The 24,239-nt window shown below is 34.7% G+C and overlaps 1 protein-coding gene across 1 annotated transcript in view; it reads right to left on the bottom strand.

Moving 5' to 3' along the window:
* The window catches only part of Nos (Nitric oxide synthase), a 118,962-nt gene that overhangs the window by 38,447 nt on the left and 56,276 nt on the right, over nt 1-24,239 (bottom strand). The window contains exons 14-18 of the mRNA XM_011497741.1: nt 20,699-20,842; nt 11,287-11,461; nt 6,147-6,276; nt 5,988-6,069; nt 5,196-5,389 (exon numbers count right to left, since the gene is read on the bottom strand). Coding sequence (XP_011496043.1) covers nt 5,196-5,389; nt 5,988-6,069; nt 6,147-6,276; nt 11,287-11,461; nt 20,699-20,842 — 725 coding nt within the window. The remainder of the gene's footprint in view (nt 1-5,195; nt 5,390-5,987; nt 6,070-6,146; nt 6,277-11,286; nt 11,462-20,698; nt 20,843-24,239) is intronic.

Raw genomic sequence — 24,239 nt, forward strand, 5'->3', positions numbered from 1 at the left:
CTTCTAGAATTTCAGCTTTGGACTATTCGAGAATTCGGCTTGTCAAATGTAATTTCCATCAACCGAAGGCCTCGAAAAAATGCTCCAATTCGGAACACATTGAAATTAAATACTCTTTGAAGCAATCAATAAAAGTGATAATATAATTAAATTTTCCAAATTAATATCATAATTAATTAATTTGATATTATGCTATTGAATTATTTCAGATTTTGTACAAGAATTATACTTATAGATATATAAATATACTTTATACTATATATATATATATATATATATATATATATATAGTATAAATTGATGTCTATTGATCGAGGTGTAAGATATTCGGATCGGATAATGTTAAGTTTTTCAAGTGTTGCCAATCGTGTTAAATTGGTTCGAAAGAAGGATTTACCGATGTTAATATCTTGGGAATGTTAGGCTGTATGGTGAATATGGCCTTCGAGTGGATTGAATGGAGAGTGAGTGACACAACACCTTGTATCTGAGTTACTTGAGCTCCCCCAATTCCATGATGGAACATTTTCTAGGGATGTTGAGTTGTCTGATGAGGTTCTTGTTGACGAATGAAAGCTCAGAACCTCTGAGGAGACGAACTTGTACGGTAGTAGTTTTTGACCATATTATGGTCATGTCAGTGGGAAGTAATGATGTGGTGGAATGAACTTGTATATCGATGATTGTACCATCAACTCATCTGGATGATGGAATTGAACGACTGGCTTGAGTGGATTCTGCCTTGTTTTCTTCGTGTAGCATAGTATGGTGCTTTTTGGAGCACCTTTTGTATTTCATGGAGCTTTTGCCCATATGGGTTCTTAAATAAGTGAAGCAAAGTCCGTAGCTATTTGCCAGATAATGTCTCTCTAATGGTGACATTTTCTTGAATTTTGAGGACATTGTAATGTGATATTTTTTGGAGCAGCATTTGCACACAAGTGACTCGGATGATCCAGATGATTGAGTTACCTGAGAAATGTTCACTGATGTCTGGTAGGTTTTGGATGTTCTTCTCGTCTAGTTTAATCTATCATTGAGTAAATCTGTTTTAAGGCCCTCAGCCGTCATGTTAGGAAGGCTTTTAGTTGCTCGAAGCGTCGGTATGTGATGGCTAATTGACGACTCCCACAATTTCCTGGTGGTACGATCGATCTGTCGAGTGATCTGGTATACAGAGACACAGTTCCACAAATCTTCTATAACTCCCAATGCCAGTAACCATATCATCGTTTCCTCGGAGGTATTGATTAGTGTCTCTTCCGTAGCGTCCCTGATCCTTGAAGTGTACTTATTGCTGCATCTTTGAGAACTCTACCCAGATAAAGGTGGCTACGGTACCTTGAGCTACTATGCGGTGGCATACGGAGACTTGACTTGCGACTCTGCTGGGGAAGCTTCATTCTTCCTTCTTTCTTCTTTCTTGAGAACTTCAGCTTGAGTGTATGTTCGCCCTCTGTGGCGTCGCTTGTGAGAGAGAGCGGCTCTTCCATGGCTTCAGTTAAGACAGTCTGTCTTTTGAGGCATTTTTTGAGGCCTCCACTGTAAGAGAGAGAGAGAGAGCACCGTCCTCCACGGCGCCCGTATAAGAGAGCGTTCTTCATTCCTGGTCGACCCACTAGCGAAGGTTAGATAGTGAGTGAGTTTGTCTTGGCGTCTCAAATCAAAGCGCTTACGGCTACGGCATCTTTACATAGAGCGTCTTTGGAGCGTCCTTGTAGCGCCCCTAGTGGCAACGCCTTGGAAAAGTAGTCTTCTCGTGACTTTCCCGCCAAGAGGAGCTTCTGACTCCTGGGAGATTTCAGAAATTAACTTCACTGCTGGACTTCCACTGTGGCGCGGAGGTAATGCATTTTTAAAGCTCGCTAATGTCATTGTTATCTATGACCAGTGCCTTGAAAAGATTGCGAAACTCAAACCAGTCCTCTTGGTTTCCTGAAAATTTGGAAAAATTGATGTTTGGCAGTCGGTATTTGTGCCTGTATCTTGTTTGGTGAGGCTTCTCTCATGCTAAATTTTGTGTATTTTATTATCTGTGTTGTATTATTTCTTGACTCGAACTGCCAATGTTTTAATAGCTTTAATAATTTGTCGCCTTCCCTAGCAGATGCTTGGGAAGGAGTAAAGTGGAAGGGTTATAGAAATGTATTGTATATGAAAACTTCGTTAGCATGTAGTTTATTAATAGTTACATTAATAATAAGCAGCATTCACTTCTCATAGAACAGTGTAAACTCTGTTTTATCTCAATGACATGGTTACTCCTTGATGGTGACGATGTCGTGGCCTCTGCTAATGTTGTAAGGATTAGTATTAATATTCGCACACTCCAGTATAGGACGTGTAGCCGTGAAAATGTAAGGAAATACCTTGAGACTATGCTCAGTTTCTCGTAAGCAGTCGTTGCGTGAGTATAATTGTGTGACTAGTGTGTGGCAGAAAGCATAGTTTTTATAGCGTAGTTGAATGACTGTTAACTGTTTGACTGAATAATTCACAATGAACGTCTAGGCGTAGTGTGCTGCCCTTAAACATCCGCACGGCAGCTTATTTAGCTGGAAACAAAACATCGTTGTCGCTATACTGGATTCTTACATAAGGCGCAGAAGGATAATTCTAGAAGTTTCGAGAATTTAAAAAAAAGAAGGCTTTAAAAGTAAAAAAGTAAAACATTGTAGGGCATTTGAAACAAAAAGATGAGTTAGAGTAACTAGCGATGCCGAGAGCCAACGATCTTGGAAATTGCTTCAATCACAAACAAAATGTAACTGTTGAATTTTCGAAGTTGCACGAGTGCTGGACACTCGTGAAATATATTACCTTCGGCTATTCGACTCGAAGAACAAAACGTCCGATAGCTTTATAATATTTTGCCGCACACCCTAACGGATGCTTGGGAAGGACTTAAGTGGAAAGGCTCTAGATTAATACAGTGTACGCTTCTTCGTTAAATATGGTTTATTATGGTTTATATACAATTACATTATTGATGTGTTGGATTTATGTGATGAAATGGTATATATTATGTTCAATCACGACGATTCATTTGCTTGGAACTGATCCTGTGGTGAATAGTTTACCTTCACAAGATGCTCCTTGGTGATGGTAATGATGTTGTTGTTGATCTTGTAAGAATCAGCAACTGATTATGCATACTCCTTAATATAAGTATCTCTTATGCTGTGTTAATAATAGGCTTTGCTAATGTTGTAAGGATTAGCAATGAATTGTGCAAACTCCTTGATATATTTATGTCTAGTTATGTTTTGTGTAGTCTGGCATTTTTTGATATGAAGGTCACAGTGTCAACAACTTTATCTTGCAACACAGGAGAATTGAAGCGCCTTCCTTCTATGGTGGCCTTACTTGGAGTAATGCTTCCTGAGTGACTAGCTTATGGCTGAATAGCTCTGACTGAATAGCTTGGCTGACTATCTCGCGTCTCGTGGCGTCCTTGCTTTAAATATCCACGCAGCAGATTAGTTAGCTGGCAACAATGGATAGGTGTTGCTATGCGGAGACTAGATAAACATTACAGGACGTTCAAAAATAAAGCTTTAGAAGTTTCGAGAATTTCGGGAGAGGAAATCTTTAGAAGGTCGGAGAATTCCGAGAAACATAATGTTTCGAAATTTGAGGATTAGAAGGCTTATAAATTTCCGAGAGCCAATGGCCTTAGAAAATGCTCCAATTTCGAAGAGTAAGCGATATAAAAATTCTAAGTATTAAACAATTATATTAATATACCAAAAATTGTAAGTGAAATATTTTACTCAATTAAGTATCGATAAATTCAAACGCTACAATGAAATTAATTGTATACATCAAAATACAGTGTTTATAATGATGAATTTTTTCAATATAATTTTGCTATGAAATTTAAATGAATAGAATGCTTTTCAAAATTAAACTCAAAATGTTAAATTATTACATGTTTAGTGACGTAGTTTGTTAGAATTTTAATAAAAACTAAAGAAAACGTTTAGTTAAATAAAATATTTTTAAATATTTAGCAAATAAATAAATTTAAGTGTAATAAATGATACCCACATATTCTGCAGACTGAATAATATTCTGATATACTGAAGTAGCTTATTAATCATTAGCTGTCAATCGGGATAATAAGGGACGGATAAATAATGGTGTATACTGATTCTGTGTAATGAGTGATATAATCTAATTCTGATGTTTTTAAACTACAAATTTAGTTACTCTATATAATAATAATGTAAATTTAAGTTCAATATTAGAACGATATAAAGTAAAAAAAAATTAATGTAAATTAAGGCAAGTCGATAATTATAGTTAAAATAATATTGTTTACTGCAGATTTTATGAATTGATAATATATGTTTGAATGTATGATTTCTAATCTTTTCTTATTGCAACTATAATTAAGATTAGGTCTTAAGATTTTTTTGACATCAATACTTGAAAACAGGAAAGGTAGTGCATCGATACTGATATAAAATGAATGAATTATAATATATACCAAAATGCGTAAGAATAAAATATTATTTGTTAGTTATCTGTTTATTATAAATTAACAATTCTTGAAATTTCATATTTTCGTTATTATTTCTGGAGTTTCTCGCTATAAAGTAATAAGACACAATTCATTGTAATAACTGGAAACTTACTTATTTAAATTTAAAGGCATACATACGTATACTCTCGCATACATGAATGCATGTTTATTTATTTCCTTTATAATGCTAAATTTATTGTGCAACTTTTATAATTTTATAATTGTCATTGATAAACTAGTTCTTTAACATCTTGTTTTCTAATTTCCATGTAATCGTTATCATTTATATACGTTAACAAAAATTTTTATAACTATACATATATTATTCTTTAAATCCAATAATATATTTTCTTAAAAAATAAATCGATGTTATAAGAACTTAAATCACAATAAAAAGAAAATTTTTAAATATATTAGCAAAAAAATTGGCAAAATTTAATATTACAACTATTGTTATCTAATTAACACAATACGTTATCATTTTCTTAATATTTAATAGATTTGAAATATAATCACGTTAATTTATTTTGTAAAAATATTAACATATATATCGACAAATAAAAATTTAATGTAATTTAATAATTTAATGAATTATTGCTTAGGTAAAACATATTAATCCTACATATTAATACTTTGTATTATCAATTAAATATAAATATTTACATACCATTAGACGTATGAATTTGCTTTTGAATTTGTAGTTCAATAGGAATATTAATATCAAATGCATTATTCAGGCGTTTTAGAATTCCATCAACAAGACAATTTCTGTTACAAGCAAATACTCCTAAATGATCACCAGGTTTATAATTGATATCTTCAGAGATAAAGTTACTAAGTTCCAATAATAAGGTTTGGCCTCTGTCAACATTTAATTAAATAAATTATTATATATATATTTTAGATGTTATCGTCGATTTTCTTACCCTAAATATTTTAATAAGTGGGATTTTTCATTTTTTATTTATTTTGTAATACAGAACTCTAACAAAACTTACTTTTTCTTATTATAACCCAAAAGTGCTTCTAATTTTTATACATTTTACGCAATTAAGATAAGCATCTAATTTCTTAGATATACATAATGATACATAACGTTTACGAGAACGTGGATATATGGATAAATAGAACATTTACTTTATATATGAAAGTTAATATAGAAGTCATTAATATATTAATATTTTATAATGTATATAGCTATAATGTATTAAAAACTAAAACATTACATATCTTTCATTATTTTAAATTATCACTTATTTTTTCTACGTTTTATTAGAGTTTTAAAAAATGAAGCTTGAGCCGAATTGAAAAGAAAGGACCAGTCCAATATAATGTATATGTAATAAAGTTTATTTTCATTGAAATAAGAGGCTTTTAGATAGTTTATATAAACATATAAGTAAAAAAATATATATAAGGATTTTTTTATTAATTATTAAACGATTAAATAAATGCTTACCCTGTTGTTTGATTCTTACATAGATTTGTTCTTTTAGATAAATTACATATTTTAATATCTCGATTGTGGCATCTTTTCAAAGCTAAAATTAAATAATGAAAGTATAATAATGAAAATGATTTTGTGATTATCTATTAAATAATAAAATGTAAATTTTACCATTATTTATTGACTGTGCTTCTGCTTTGACAAAACGAACAGTTGTAGATGATATTACTTCAGATCCTAGTGATACAGCAGCTTCCAATAAAGTTTCATCATCATCAAGACAAAATGTTTCACATGAAACCTAACAATAGTCATATAGGTTAGTAGTTAGGAATCTTTATTTAGTAAACCTTTCCGAAATTTAATTAGTCATAGTTATATTTATTAAGCCACTACTAGTATCAAATTATTATTAATGTTAATAGTTTTTAATACAAATTTAATACCTTTTGAAGTTATAAAATAAATAAGTATAAATTATGTAAAAATAAAGTATAAAAATTAAAAAATGTATAGAAAATATATAATAATATATATTACATGATGCAAAACTTTTTGTTTAAAGTATATTTTTGTATAATGAATATTTTGTTGCTTTTAATATTAGTTTTACATTAACTACGAATTACTAATATAATGTCTGATTATAATTTTATTAGAAAAATATTCATTTTAAGAATTTTTATTAAAATTAAGTCATATCTTCAATATTAAATGTTTTAAAGACAACTATTAAGTAATTATAATAATTATAGTATAGAATTTTTATAGCAATATTTGAATTTTTGTTATTGCCTGAAACCAGTTACTTGAATATACTTAGAAATGGTACTTTTAACATACAATAGCTGGTTTAAGAAATATCACAATATGTTTTCATACAATATACGGTAGAATAAAACACAAAAATTGTTTATAAACATTAAACCAGTCAATTGACTAGCATCTGACGTATTCACGGTCCGGAGTAATGTAGACAGTTCTAATGTAGCATAAACAATAATGTTGTAATAAATGTGGCGAAATGAATATCGTATTACAATACATAGTAGTACAATGTACATTAGAAGTTAGTTTCTCTTTGTATTAGATCATTACTTATGTAATAATGACCATAATTTTATCGCAAAGTGAGTAAGTATAATCATACTGAACCTAGAGAAAACCACTGAGGTTAAGTATATTCATACTGAGGTAAATACACACCAAAAAGTGTTATTTGATTAATATACGAATCAAGTTTATAAGTCATTTAACAAATAACTTTGATGATGTAATAAAAATACTTTAATTGTGTTATTGATCACTTCGAAAAGACAATGAGGAATATTTTTTACTTAATACTGGCTAAATTAGTATTCCCAAAACATTTAGAAATATTATATTTATTAAGATATTATATTTATTTAGAATTCCATTCATCCAGTGGTCGAAGGGCCAGGATGTTTAGATTAGACTATGACCAACAGTTGCCTGGTGGGGTAAAGAAGTGCGGGCAAGTGGAAGGGTTAGTGCATTTTTTTAATAATTATATAAGTTTGCTTATCGTGATGTTTATTGCCTTTTATTCTACAAATTACACAATAATAATGATTGTAAGATGGTGTTCCGAATCGGTGAGATCTTGCAGTTTCGTTGTAGTTGCCACGTGGCGTTAGCATGCACTACATATGGAGGTAGGATGTCGTAAATTTCCGGATCCTCTTGGCATAGTGTGCTTGGGGGTAAATTATTATACTGAAAAGTAAGAGGTCGTAAATCTCTGGTACCTCTTCGTGTAATGTCATGTGATGGTAACATATTGAGTTCTTCTTACTGAAGAGACTGTGTTGGCTGGGCTTGGTGTCTTAATTCCTTTTAGAAGGTTCTTGTTGGCCTTTCTTGGTTGCACGCTGTGTCTTATTGCCTGTGTGCTAGTAGCATATTAGTAGGAGGGCCTTATTGGCTTTGTATTGGCGGCACATGGTGTCTTATTTCCCTTTAGAACGTCCTTTTATAATATAAAGAATAGAATATAAGCAAAAACCACCTCGTCTGACGTCCGAAAAAGGGATATTAAAGGCAACGCTGTACGCATACGCTGTTGTCAACCCAGCTACATGTGGCTCGGATCGTGAAGCGAAAATGTGCCAAAGAAGTCCCCCTCATGGTGGGGAGGCAAGTAAGAAGCGCTCTGATTTGAGCCGCCAATAATGAAAGAATCAATTTGATTGGAGACGCCCAGAAAGAGGCGCTCTGATTGGAAACGCCAAGAAGCAGGTAATTCGTAAGGACCACGTGGTGGCCGAGAATAATTTTAAGAAAGGCACACAAGAGTCTCTTCTCATAAGAGAAACCGGCTTCTTCTCCAAAGGAATGCCAAATAACAAGGATGTAGATATACACAGTAAAGGCCGATTAAGAGGCAAGGCCTAGTCATATCCAACTCATAACAAGTGCAAGATAAGTGCAAATCAAATCATACACTCGCAGCAGTGCAAGACAAGGAAAAGGGAACAAGCAAATAGTGGTGCACAAGGCACAACATAATCACAACCTATAAAGAGCCGTTCGAGGTAAATTCAGCAAACAATACGAGGTATAGCCAGAAAACCACAAAACATAAACTACAAGCTGCCGCACGAGGCACAACCTGCAGACATCACTAGCTGCCATCGAGAGCACAAAATCTGCAGAACTCACAAGGTGAAAGTTGCATTCAAGGAGGACCCTGTTGGTCTTATATTGGTACTTATAGAGATGCAGTTGCTTTACCGGATTCTGTGAACGAGTGTCTAGATTAAGGAATGGAACCTTGTAAGTTCTGTACATTTTGTGCTCTTGATGGCAGCTCGTGATGTTTGCAGGCTCTGCCTCGCGCGGTAGCTTGTAGGTTTTGTTTTGTGTTTTGCTCTGAGCATCACTGTTTCCTTATTCTTTTGTCCTTTTCTTAGCACTGTTGAAATGGTGTATCTTGTACTTATCTTGCAATTATTATGAGTAGGATATGACTAGCCTTTGCCTCTTTATTTTTGGCCTTTACTGTTTATGTCTACATCCTTGTTCCTTGGTGTTCTTTGTAAGAAGCTTCTGTATTTTGACCTTGCCTTCCTTAAAAGCATTCTTTTGACCACCGCTTGGTCATTTACGAATTGCCTCTTTCTTGGCGTCTCCAATCAGAGCGCCTCTTACTTGCATCACCACCATGAGGGGAACTTGATGAAGTGTTCTTGCTTCATTATCCGAGCTACATTGTAGATAGATTTAACAAAAACGTATGCGTTGTGTGTCGTATACTGCAATTTTTGCATGGAACACCTTTTTTCTAGATGACAAACGACATCGGTTTTCCAGGTGTCTTTATTACTTGTTTTTCACAATTCTGAATGACATGTTTTGGCAGATGCTTAACGACTTGGATGTTCCAGAAGTCCCACGACTTGGGAAGGTTCTTACAATTTCGAATAATGTTCTTCCGCAAAAGTTCGCAACTATTCTTTCAAAAGAAATGTTAAAGGATTGTTGCACAAAATTATCAAACAAATAATAATACTTGTTACGGATTACAGCAATTTTACGCGGTAAACAAAGTGGGAGAGGTAAGGACACCTGTGCTTAGTTAGAAACATTTGCGTGCTGAGATATAAACACAATTCTGCGAAATCGGGAAACCTCACTACGCAAAATATTCGAATATTACATTACAATTCCGACTAACAAAGGCCGATGAACTCCCTAAGTCTAGACTCTAGTGACGTCACTCTAACAGTCAGCATGAGAAGAGTGATCCAGAATTCACCGGAATCGCAAGCCTGTACTAAGATATTTAAGGAGACGCGAATCAAACACTCATCAAGATCGGATCGCCATTCTACAGATCGACTCCAGCTCACGGAAGCCAAGCTAGTTCGGCCACCCAACGCTGCACAGATCGACTCCAGCCCAACGGAAGCCAAGCTCACTCAGTCCAACAACGCTGCAGAGATCGACTCCAGCTCAACGGAAGCCAAGCTGACTCGGCCTACCAACGCTACTACAGAGATCGATTCCAATACGTACGTAACGCTATTACACACGTCCCTACGTACTATCAACGCCATTGAGATCGACCTCAACACACGTAAGCTACGTTATTACACACGTTCTTATGTACCATCAATGCAACTGAGATCAACTCCAACACACGTAAGCTACGCTATTACACACGTTCTTACGGATCACTAATACACGGCTCCCGCCAACTAAGTAGGCAGCAATACTAATACACGGTATACAGTATGAGGAATCCTCCCTCCCGTCAAACAGTGACGTGACACGGATATCCTCCTTCCATCAGACCGCTACAGCTTTTCTCGCGAGCGGCAAAGGCGGCACCATCGCTGCCCCTTATCAGCGCGAATCTCCCACTACCATCACGAGTTCATAACTACGAGTAGGAGAATTAAGCACCAAGCTACTAAGAATACACTTACAGAATTCTTGTTGCTCATATTGATTGAAGAATCTCTCATCTATTCATTGTATCATACATTCAATTCGACATCCATAGACCACTGACTATTTATTATATTTATTATATTCAATAAAGGGAAAGACACTACATTCAAAGGCAGTGTTGAATTATTGCATTGTCCCTTTCACTTGCCAGTAAGCCTCCATCCACCATCACAGGGAGGCTTTTAGTCTGATCCCAGACAATACTTAATAATAAGAATAATAACGCGTTCAACGAATAACAACAATACTTTTTAATAGTATTAAGATTATTAAAATGTTTATAATTCGTAATAATATGAAACAAAAATAAGATATGATAATATACTTATTTTTATGAAGCTTCTATTATTTTCTTTTATTTAAAATATATTTGATCCAATGTCTTGATTATAGTAAAGAACATAAGAATAAAAAATATTACATTAGATATATTATATAAGAATATGTTAGTTAATATTTCTGGTTATATTTTTTAAATTACAATATACATTTCAGAATGTACTCAATTATAGTATTTTTTACACGGTTTCAACAAATATAGTGTCAGCTTGATATAATTTAAAACAATATAGTCTTTTTATATTGTACTGCAATATTAGTATCTGAGTATTAATATTCGTTTACTTTAATGTTAAACGAAATTAAATAATTATTTGTCAATTTATATTTATGTATTCAATATATTTATAAATATTATAAATGTATTGAGATAGAAATTTATCTTTATTATGTTTTTTAAATATTAGATATTATTTTTCTATTAGCGTATAATGTAAATAGAGTAAGCATTAAATTTTGTTATAATTATAAAAAATGTAATAATGTATATATTTACATTAAATACATTAGTAGCCCATTGTCTAAATGCTTGCTCTTGACCGCACATTTCATCTGCTTGAGATAGATGAACTAAACGCTCACCTCCTAATTCATCTAAGAGATTATCAACATATCGTCCAAAAGCGCAAAAATTTGGATACGCCGAGGAGCCCAGTGCTAATACTGAAAATCTATAAATAATTAAGATTATTTAATATGTCATTATATCATAGTAACACGGCGCGTAATTTAATTTTTGAAATATGTTTACAAATTTAAGTCATGTCATCGTCATAATTTTAATGTTTATTTTATCATCGAAGTTACTTTTTCAAGAAATTCGTTTCAGGAACCGTTTATTTAATTTTTTAAGAAGTTTTTAAACTATAATAAGATATTTGTAGGTGTTATATAAGTTACAGAAAATATGCAATATCCAAAGCATGTTTATACATATTAATTACATTATAGCAGTTTAGATTAGAAATGCGCAGACAAGTGGAAGGGATAGCGTATTAATTCAATATTTAACACATCTGGTTTTCATGCCGTTAATTCTGTTTAATTTCCAAATACAGGAATGATACTTGTTGATGAATTCAATCCATGAACACTCAGTTTCAGTTTTTAGAGTTCAGTGGCGATTAACACTTGGCGTTAGCATGCGCTTCGTGCGGAGGTCGGAAGTTGTCAGTTTCCTTATTCTCGTGACGTAGCGCACTTGGTGGTAGATTACCCTAAGCGTGAGAGGTTGTAAAGCTTTTACCACTTCTTGGAGTACTGCCGCGTGGTGAATCTACTATTGCTTCGTGCGAATGGACATGAGCAGGATTCGTTGAATTCTGCAGTAGTGGATCTGCAGTGTATGCGCTGCATGGAGCGTTGAATTACCTTGCTGGTGTGTGCTGAATAGCGTGGAAATTGGCTTCGTGCACGTGGGCCACGAGCGAGACTAGATGTAGGATCGGCAAAATGTGCGCTGAATGGTGCGAAGATAGGTTTCGCGCGCAAGTGGCACGAGTTGGGTTCTTCTTGGGCGCAGGCAGTGGAATTAGTTAGGATAATGTTGCACGTAACTTTGAAGCGGCCTTAATCTTTGAAGTATGCTTGGTGACTTGGCTCCTGAAGAGACTTTGAGTTGGAGATTATGGCTATGGCGCCGCGATTTGATGAGATTACAATCGAGGACATGGCTTCGGCTTAAGCTGAGGGAACTTCCTATTGCAAAACTTTTCTTTTTCCAAATGCCTAATTGTTAGGTTTTTCAGAGTCTACCGAGTCTTTCGCAGATGTTTTATAATATCAATGCCAGATGTTTTATTAGCAGGCATTATTAGGAGTCGAACAACTATTTAATGCTTTTGGATTTGCCAGATGTTTAACGACTTGGGAAAGGTTCTCGCAATCTCGAACAATAGCATACAAAATTTAATTGCAGAATATGGTTGTAATTACAATAATATTTTCATAAATCTTCATGAATTTATTTTTTCTATTTTCTTTCTACTACATTTCATCTTTTTGTGAATTTTATTTTTAATTAATTATTTTTTATGTATTTTTTAAAATTTTTTATTCTTATAGATTTTGTATACTGTTCGGAATACTATTTTCATATTTTGACACCTCTGAAATTTATTCTTATTTTGTAGATATTTACAATATTTTATTTTAGAATGCTTTGAACTATTTTTTCTTTTGCTTTTTTATAGCACTAATTTTAGTTCACATAATAATATCTATTTATCTTTTTATATAATTTTTTATGCCTTTTCTGTTTATGAAAAATTCACGTATTGCCTAGTTCCATTAATTAAATGATCATTTCTAATTGAATAATTGGTTAAAACTGTTATATATCGCATAATTATTATTCAAAATAAAAGCAATAGAATTTTTATATTTTTGAAAATTTCCTTTTTATATTTATTTTTCGTTCACGTATTATTCACATTTTATAAATAAATAAGTGTTAAAGTTATGTTATCACTAATGATTATATTTTTTGTTAGAAGAAAGTGTCATTGAATTATAAATTCTTAAATACCTTGTTTTGAAGTAGAAATTTTAGAGGAATGAAAAGATTATTATGAAGAATCAGGTATTATAATGAAGTTAGAGAAAAGGGTTGTGTTTGAATATAATTTGTAATAATGTTCATTCTATACATTAATGGATAATTTGCTTTGATATATTTTGTTCTACATGTAGATTATTAAATTTAATCACGCAAAAAATTGAATTATATGACCAAAGAATTAATTTTTTGGAATATTTAGTATTTTATTATTAAATTTTATAATCTGTTGTGAACGAATACAATACATTCAATTTAGAAATTTCATTTATCATTTTCGCTACTTTGTCATATTCTATTTTCAATCATGTTATTGGTATTTATCAAAATTATTAGTGTTCGAAATTGTAGTTTTCTTGGCTCGAACTGCCAATGGTTCGATAATTTATATTTGCGCTTGCCCTAGCAAGACTTGGGAAAGAGATAAGTAGAAGGGCTGTAGATATACAGTTCGTTTTCGATGAATATAGTTTATTAGCGTTTAAAGCAGTTTAAAGCGAAATATAAAGTGGGAGAGGTAGAAAAACGTGCGCGCTTAGTTATAAACACAATTCTGTGAATTCGGGATATTTCACTACGCAAAATATCCGAAAATTACATTAGAATTCCAACTAACAAGGTCGACGAAGCCTCCAAGGCTAGACCCTAGTGACATCACTCTAACGATCGGCATAGCAAGAGAAAACCGGTAGCTACCGGTACCGCAAGCTCGTACAAGGATATTTAAGAAGCTGTGCTTGACACTCTCGTCCTCTTACTAGTTCAATCAAGCACTTTTCACGACAGGTTCGCCATTCTACGTACAATCGCCAATTCACGTAAGCTACGCCACCACGCTCGTTCCTTACGACTACCACTACAACGGCTCCAGCCAACTCACGTAAGCTACGCCACCATCCTCGTTCCTTACGACTACAACTACAACGGCTCCAGCCAACTCACGTAAGCTACGCCACAACGCACCACGGACGTGCACCATTACCACAACCACATCAGATCTCACGAATACCTACGCAGAGACGCATCACGAACGTCAGTCACCACTACAGGTATAAGAGCGGTCCTCACGCTCACGTAAGTAACGCACACTATCGAAATTGCATTACACCGATACGAGCGAACCCCTCGCTCACTCAAGCAGTGACGCAACACGGACATTCTCCCACCACTTCGACAACTACGGCGCTCACTCTACACCGGCAGCAAAGGCGGCGCCAACTCGCTTCCCTTTCCAGTGCGAGTCTTTCACTACAGCGATTCATCGTACAAGGAAAAGCGGTGAATTACGCTTCAATCTACCGAGAAAACACTTACAGGCTCATCGTCACTAACATCAATTGAAGAAACATTCATCTATTTATTCAATCACACATTCATTCCAATATTTATAGATCATTGACAAATTGTTATATGTATGATACTTAATAAAGGAAGATAATTAAAACTAAAGACGGTATTGAATAATTGCATTGGCCTTTCCACTTGCCAGCAACACCTCCATTCACCATCATACGGAGGTTTTAAGTCTGATCCCAGACAATTACATTATTGATATATTGGATATATACTAAGTTTAATTACAAAGATCCGATTGCTTGGAACAGTTCTCGTGATAGATCTTTCACTACACAAGATGCTCGTTGATAATTATGATTTGTTGTTGATTTTGTAATGATCAATAACTGAGTGGCACACTTCTTAGTGAGTCTGTTTTATATTGTTTAAAGATTGCATCATTCCAATCTCAGACGGACTGGCGATGGCAATGTGGATTTCTGCACTCACAGCGATGCAGTAGTCTTGATCTGATTCTGTGATCGGTAGCTAACTGTCATAACAGTTTTGAAGGGGCTAGCGATGCAGTCCTTTATCGTGGCCGCATTTGCGACTAAATAGTTGTGATGTCAATGGTAAGTTGACAATTGTATCTAAGTCGTCCCCACTTTTAAGGCCACTCACAGTAAGTTCCCACTCAAGGAACGCCTATGCCTTAGTTTCTCTAATCAGAGCGCACCGCTTTGGGCGGCACGGCTGCGCGTGCACACCTCTATCTTTCGACTTCAGAAGCAGTTAGGCTTTGATAGTGACAGCATCGACAAGAGTGCCTCTAGCAACAGCGCTTTCAATAGGGAGGATCACATGTTTTTTGGACTTCGCGACGAGAGGAGTTCCTGGTCAAGTGTCGCCACTTGGCTTGTACGCGGGACAACATGTGGCGTATTTGACAACAATGGATGCGTGGTGTCCCGTTATATTGTAATCATTGCGTGTGATGATTACTGCCAGATGTCGAATGAGCTGGGTTTCCCAGAACTCTAGTTACAACGATTTTAGGAAATGTTTTGGACCAAAGGAAATCGACTTGATTGCTTTAATAGCTCCGCGGTATCCTTGTTAGCTGACCGATCATTGCGTGACCTTTATGAACCTCTAGCGATCGTTCAACAATTCTTAGAAGTTATGACAGATAAATAATTTCCTTGAAATAATAGCCGATTTCCTTGTCAATCAAATGATAATATACGAGAGATTCTCTCAATCTCCAAAAGTTAGTGATTAAAAATATTAATTTATTTAAAAAGAATTGTACATATATAACATATATCATATATAATGATTGGAATATATACCAATCTATGTAATATTACTTGTATAGCAGTATAAATTAACACAAACAGATAAAATGCGGGCAACAAGAAAAATATTTTTAGGTTACGTTTTAAGGTTTTATGTTTAAATTTATAAAAATAAGTTAAATTTATGATCCATGTGGTTTATATAGTGACTGTCAAACACATGAAGATTTGCGTATGAAAGGCGATTGCAGACGTGCAAATATGTAATAAGAGTAATTTAAAACATTAATGGTATCCCCGGACTGTTTTTATTATCTTGAAAAATTTATAGATAAGATTTTTGAGGGCATTATATTGGATTATGGAAGAATTATATAAAAAATTCATATATATATATATTGCAGTTAAATCATAGGATAAAGACACATCTTTATAGTTTTGATGAATGTGATAACGATATATATAATACGCTATTGATTTATTATTAAGATTAAAGATTAATTTGAAGATAATACTTAAATACTTGAAAAAATATATTCGAAACTGGTATTAATTAATGTACTAATATTAAGAAAAAAATTCAATTAAAAGCTAAATATACGATGTAAAAAAGAAAACAATATTAAGAATGTATATAACCACTAACTCATATTTTATTATTTTATGTTTTGCGATATAAGTTGTTATACGTTAAATGCGCATTATATTTATGAATGTAAATAAATAAATATGATGAAAAGAAGAGATAGAGAAAAAAAGAAAAAGAGAAAGTGACAGTAAAGATGATGGAAAGTTTAAAATGAAAATAATGATGAAAAGTAAGAGAAAGAAAAAATAAAGATATAAATATAGATTAGGCGAAGGATAATTTAAAAAATAATTTACCCATATTAAATAAAAGTAATAACCTCTACTTAATTGATGATATAATAAAATATTACTTTTATGTTGGTAACTTAGAATTTATTTATAACTTAGAGTTCCTTTCAAGTATAAATTGTAAATTTGTGTGAAATAAATTTGTAATAATATCATATATTAGAAATTATAATTTTTTCTGTTCAGGATTGGTGCCCAACAAAAACAATTTAATTCCATAAAATTTAAATCATTATAATTTGCAATATTAGAAAAACTTTGACTAAGAAAGCCCTGAAATATAACCGCATAGCAACTACGGAGAAGTCTCCAACCGGCAAAAGCTTATCTTCCGACAAATTGATAGAATTTTTTGGAATTGAACCTCTATCGGCACACGGGAATTACCTGGCATCTCTATTCATTAATATCATCATTGTTGTACAGCGCCATCATCGGTAAGCTCTCTGTAACTTGATTATTATCAGACTGCTGAAGAGGGGGCCGACATTATCTGGCAGCTAATTTAATTCATATTATTATTGCTGCCCAGCGCAGAAATTATCGGTAAGCCTCTGCAACTTGATTATTATCAGATCGCTAAAGAGAGCGCCGATATCGGTAATCCCTCTGCAACTTGAGTTTTATCAGACCGCTAAAGAGAGTGCCGACATTACCGGGCACCTCCAGCAAATAATTCCATTTTTTTGCCACCAGGAGCATTTCGCTCGCGGAGCTCTCTGCAACTTTATTCTCATCATACCACTACGAGCACGTCGCTAGTTGCCTTGCGCCTCTCGCAACTAATTGCCATACTAATGTTGCCAGGTGCATTTCGCTTGCGGCCAGCCCACGACGATAGTGATACTCATTCACTCCGCCACGGGGCGCCACTAGTTGGCATGCGGCTCTAACAATGATAATCATCAGTTTATCAACCTGTCGCAATCACCCATTATAGTCACCCATTATATTCAATAAGAGACTTGTCCATTATCTCGCTAAAGGAGCTACGCCATTGACCATGCGTCTCTCGTAAACTTAATTCCCAGAATTACTGTAGAGAAACGCTGCCATGATAACAAGCTTTCAGAGAGAGAGAAAAGTACAGCATTTTCCAGATTACTGCCATAAGGGCACTATGATTGTAACACGCCGGAAAAGAGACTAGTCTCGCCTTGCACACCCAAACGTCACCTTGTAGTTCTTTGCCAATTGTCAGGATCACGTCGAGCTCAACAATTCTCACAATTAACAGTGAAACATTGATCAATTTTGACCTAATCTTAAATAAAAGTCACGAAAACCAACTGTGCTTGTACTGAATTGTGCATTAATCTCTCCCCCCTTCTATCATTAAACCGGTTGGATGGTTTCATCCAACCACCTTGGTCTCCTGATCACACCGGGTGGATGGAATTCCAAACAATTTCAATACGTTCGAGATTGCGAGACCTTTTTTCAATGCAATATAACATCTGGCAAAACAACATCGTAAAATTTGTGTTTAGATTTCAAAACTTTCTTGCTCGCAACTATCTAGCAATAGTGTAATAAAACATGTGGAATAACAATACAATAAACACGGGAAAATTCACTCAATTAGGCATATGTACGAATTCCCTCCGCTCGGTAATTACTTCAGGCAGTATGTCGAGCGGACACAAGAGGACCTACCCCCTCCCTTCCGCTGTCAACAAGTTGTCATGCTTTCTTCAGATGCGTCAGCAGCAACGAGAGCTCTTCTTGCCATGAAGGCCAAGAGATGACTAGGCCCTTAATTCACTATGAAGCCAAAATAGGCGCTATCCGCACTCTATAAGGGAGGAGTCTCTGATTAGACGAAGAGTAAGGGAAGGGGTTGAAATAAAACTCATGGTCAGCAAATGTATTTAAGGGGCGCATTTTTCAATACTCATCACTCTCTTGATATAACTCTCAACACAGTACTTATTCAAATAAGTGAAGTGGAAGTCGATTAACGCTGCCAAGGGAACAGTGCTTACATGTCCTAGAAGAACGACGACATACACCCGTATGTCCACTAACGCAGTTCAAGAAACCGTCGTTACAAGTTCAAAGGAGCAACGACAATCCGCATATCGGAGTCCGAAGACGCTGGCAGTTTCCTATTAACGTAGTTCAACACAGCTATCGTTACAAGTTCTTTTAGCGGGAGACGAATTACCTTATCGAAGTCCAGACACGTTGGAAGTTTCCTATTAACGTAGTTCAATACAACTATAGTTAAAAGTCCTATTGGTGGGCGACATATTCCAACGACAAGTGTCCAGTGACAAGCCCTCTTGCAGAAACAACAAGGAGGTCCCAACTTTCAATATACCAGCAGTCTTCCTAAGTGTTATTATTATTAAAATAATTATATACTTTGAGATTCAGAGTATGACATGGACAAGCAACTAAGGGCGACGAAGCTCTCCCCAGAGCAACAGTGCAGAATAGATTCCAGTACGCGTCGTCAAGTTCGCGCCCGCTAAAAGGGCGTCTTTTCGGCAATCCTCACCTTAGTTCAAGTTCGGACGCTTATGAACTTAAGCAACAAACAGTGCGAGTGCCGATGAATTAAACTTCCAGCCATTCTGCGGTCAAATTCAATCATCATGCTGCATAGTTGAGTATACGTTTGCCACCGCAAACACAACAATCCAATTCAAGATTTAATTCAATAATTAATACTAGTCAACCTTGTCATCAATAAATAACAGAATAAATAGCGTATACATCAGCCGTATTTATATTGTAATATTATAATATCCCTTCTACTTTAACCTTTCATCGCTATCACACAACATCCGTGATCTCTGAGTTGTCAACGGCATCAATTTGTAGCCATCGAACCGATCTTGGTAAAACAAGCCGGAACGGCGAATACATTTCGTACAAATTATATTAATTATATTATAATAATAATTATTATAGTCTATATTTTATATATTTATATGAATATGTTAATAACAATCAAATATTGTTATACATAATTTTCCGTACATTTACTTAATGTTAAATTAAAATGAATGTGTTGATGAAAATTAAAATAGAACAAAATTATTTTTGGTATGTATTATACTTTAAAAGATGCAGCTTTTTAATTTTACCGTTTTAGTATAACTCATAACTTTTTAAAGTATAATTCCAGGTTTGACTAATTTTATTATACAAATTTATTGAAAATAAACAATATTAATATATATCTGCTCTGTTTTATAGTTTTTAGGATAACTTTGAATGTTATTGAAATAATTATAAAAAAATTATTTATTTATTTATATATTATTGACAGGTAACATTAAAACATAATAATAATTCTGTTCGTATAAATATTTTTTATTTGTTAAATGAATTATGGAAACAAATACTTAACATTTTAGAATTAATTATTTTCTATAGTCAATGAAATATTAATTACTTCTTTGAGTAGCCATTATTTTAAAATACTTTTATAATAAGCATAATATCTATTATGCGTTAACAAAAATACTTATAAAAATTAGATTATTATTCATATGATGTAGATTTGTAAATACGAGTAAAAATTACGGGAAATTTATGCTTATTTCATCTATTATAAAGATAAGTTTTTTTTTTATCAAAAAATCTAAATATCTCTCTAATTACACTGAAGAATGTATAATGCTGAAGATTGCGAAAAAAATTTTAAATTTTGTAAATCAAGGCGAAAAATAAATGTAGATATCTGTGGTTTAAATTTACATAATTATTTTTATAATAAGATATATCTTATTTAATTTTATAGATTAACATTTTATACATTTTATAATAATTTTGTATTACCATATCGTTTCAACAATTACAATGACGTTTAAACTAAGTCATTTATAATAATATACATAATTTATTTTAATCTAATTTGTATTTAAAAGAATTTATGTATATACCTTACGTTACTGAGTGGTCCAAAAGTATTATCAATTTGTGAGTCTGATATAGATTCTCGTAATGAATCGAGTCTATCCATTTTTTTTGATTTTTCAATACCAGTTTGACTATTAATTTTAATAAATGATTTTGATGTACTGAAACTGAAAATAAATGAAAACTATCATTGATAATTAAAATTTTATTACAATTAAAATAAAATTTATGATATTCATCATTATAACTTTGTTTAAGTAATTAACATTAGAATATAAAAGCTTTTATAAAGCTTAAAAAATTATTTATTATTGTTATTACACACACACACACACACACACACACACACACACACACACACACACACACACACACACACACACACACACACACACACACAAACAAACAAACAAACAAACAAACAAACAAACAAACAAACAAACAAACAAACAAACAAACAAACAAACAAACAAACAAACAAACAAACAAACAAACAAACAAACAAACAAACAAACAAACAAACACACACACACACACACACACATACATACATACATACATATATATATATATATATATATATATATATTAGGATTTAAAATAAAAAAAAAATATATTTAGTATAATAACTTATAGTTTATTGAAAGGATTAAATAAATCATTGTAAAATTAAAAAATTTTAATTTATATCGATTATTATATATATTAAATATTATTAGATAGAAATAATTAATATATTATTTAGATTCATCATTCCAGTATGGTACTGTCCAGTATGGTACTTGTACAAAATGTATTCGCCGTTCCGGCTTGTTTTACCAAGATCGCACTCGCACTGTTTGTTGCTTAAGTTCATAAGCGTCCGAACTTGAACTAAGGTGAGGATTGCCGAAAAGACGCCCTTTTAGCGGGCGCGAACTTGACGACGCGTACTGGAATCTATTCTGCACTGTTGCTCTGGGGAGAGCTTCGTCGCCCTTAGTTGCTTGTCCATGTCATACTCTGAATCTCAAAGTATATAATTATTTTAATAATAATAACACTTACGAAGACTGCTGGTATATTGAAAGTTGGGACCTCCTTGTTGTTTCTGCAAGAGGGCTTGTCACTGGACACTTGTCGTTGGAATATGTCGCCCACCAATAGGACTTTTAACTATAGTTGTATTGAACTACGTTAATAGGAAACTTCCAACGTGTCTGGACTTCGATAAGGTAATTCGTCTCCCGCTAAAAGAACTTGTAACGATAGCTGTGTTGAACTACGTTAATAGGAAACTGCCAGCGTCTTCGGACTCCGATATGCGGATTGTCGTTGCTCCCTTTGAACTTGTAACGACGGTTTCTTGAACTGCGTTAGTGGACATACGGGTGTATGTCGTCGTTCTTGTCCGCCCTTATAGATGTGGTGTTTGTACGGCTAGTGTGCGTTATTTATGCGGGCGTTGGGTCGCCTTTATAAATGTGGTTGTAAGGAATGGTCGTGTGCGTTGCTTACGTGGGCGTTGGGCCACCTTTATAGATGTGGCTTCACTATTAGTTGCCTGAATTGCTTGATGCTCTACGCACGTACATAGATGCAATAATTGATGCTTGTAGAGTTACCGCTTGCTGGTCGAATAGGGAGCCCATCTGGAGAATGTATAATAATTATTTGCACTACGCCGACGCGCGTCAAGCGCTGCTCTTAAATATTCTCGTACGAGCATTCGACTCCAGTAGCGCACCGGTGTCTGTTAGTATGCCGATTATTCTATTGACCTCACTAGGATATAGCCTTGGAGAGTTCATCGACATTGCTAGTCGGAATTATAATCTAATATTTGAGCAATTTATCTGTGTATCTGTGGTCATGAATCACAGAATGAAAGCTATTTTTACAAGACTCAGCTGAACGACTTTTTCCCTGTTCCTCCTTCTCGGGAATAGTTGTGACCTTTCCATAGAATAAGTGGTGGTACATGGTAATTGTCCTTCTTAAATATTTCACTGACCCGGTTACAGTAGAAACCCCTTCTTTTTTCTTGTATCTAAACAGAGTGCGACTTTGGGCGCCATGATTGATTATGCACGCCTTCATCCACTTCCTTCTGGGTTTAGTCTTGAATATGCTAAAATCGGGAAAGTGTCTGAAGGGGGGCGTTTCGTATTCGTCTTCTATCCCTTCTCTGGGTCTTATTGATATGGGAAATCATCTGTCGCCCGATGTTCGACGTGCTGGGGTTTTGGGTTGCAGTGAAATGTAGGAAACGTTTTAATTGTCAAGAGTTGTACGTATATCTGGTGCTTCCAATTGTTCTACTACAAGCAGATTCGACAAGGTCGTGCCAGTAAATAGTTAGGTCATTAATGCGTCAAACTATGAACGCATTGGCAATGCAAAGTAACTAGCATGACTAATTTTCGGCGTTTTAGTGTACTGACCCTTTCGTGTTTCCGACGTCAATGAGAGCGTTTTTTTAAAGCTTTATGATCGAGTTTAATGACATTCTAGGTTGATACAAAATGAGCAGGAGTTTTACTGAAGACAAACGACAATTTAATGATGTTGTGTTGCCAGATGTTTTATTGCATTGAAAAAATTCTCGCAATCTCGAACTGTTCGGGATTGAAGCAGTCCCATGAATTTCAAAAAAAAGAAAGGTAATTTACGCAGTCCGGCGTACCGCATGTGCGCCTAGACTGACCGCGCGTGCAGCAAGGCTGGCCACCACGTGCGCCTAGGCTGATCCGCACGTGCGGACCGAGGCGGGCACTCGAGAAAATGTTTACAAACAAAACTCGGCAAGTCCGAGCAAGTTTACGATTTGAAATATTATTTACTGCCAGCACTCACAAAAAAGGGACGCCTTCGAAACTTCTAGAAGCTTCGTTTTCTCAAGCCAAAGGAAAATTTCTGGAAGGGACGCGCATCGACACTGTTGCCGGCGCTGAAGACGCCGCATGGACATTTAAACGCAACGCGCCATGAGGCGACGCACATTCGTAAAATCACTTCGCTCTCCATCAAGCGTAACTGCCGGTCAGTGCAAGTATACTGTAAAGACGCCGCGTAGCCACATTTTCGGCAACATAAGCTCATTCGTAAAATCACTTCGCTCTCCATCAAGCGTAACTGCCGGTCAGTGCAAGTATACTGTAAAGACGCCGCGTAGCCACATTTTCGGCAACATAAGCTCATTCGTAAAATCACTTCGCTCTCCATCAAGCGTAACTGCCGGTCAGTGCAAGTATACTGTAAAGACGCCGCGTAGCCACATTTTCGGCAACATAAGCTCATTCGTAAAATCACTTCGCTCTCCATCAAGCGTAACTGCCGGTCAGTGCAAGTATACTGTAAAGACGCCGCGTAGCCACATTTTCGGCAACATAAGCTCATTCGTAAAATCACTTCGCTCTCCATCAAGCGTAACTGCCGGTCAGTGCAAGTATACTGTAAAGACGCCGCGTAGCCACATTTTCGGCAACATAAGCTCATTCGTAAAATCACTTCGCTCTCCATCAAGCGTAACTGCCGGTCAGTGCAAGTATACTGTAAAGACGCCGCGTAGCCACATTTTCGGCA

This window comes from Ceratosolen solmsi, unplaced genomic scaffold, assembly GCF_000503995.2.
Source record: "Ceratosolen solmsi marchali unplaced genomic scaffold, CerSol_1.0 scaffold47, whole genome shotgun sequence".
NCBI classification, from domain to species: Eukaryota; Metazoa; Arthropoda; class Insecta; order Hymenoptera; family Agaonidae; genus Ceratosolen; species Ceratosolen solmsi.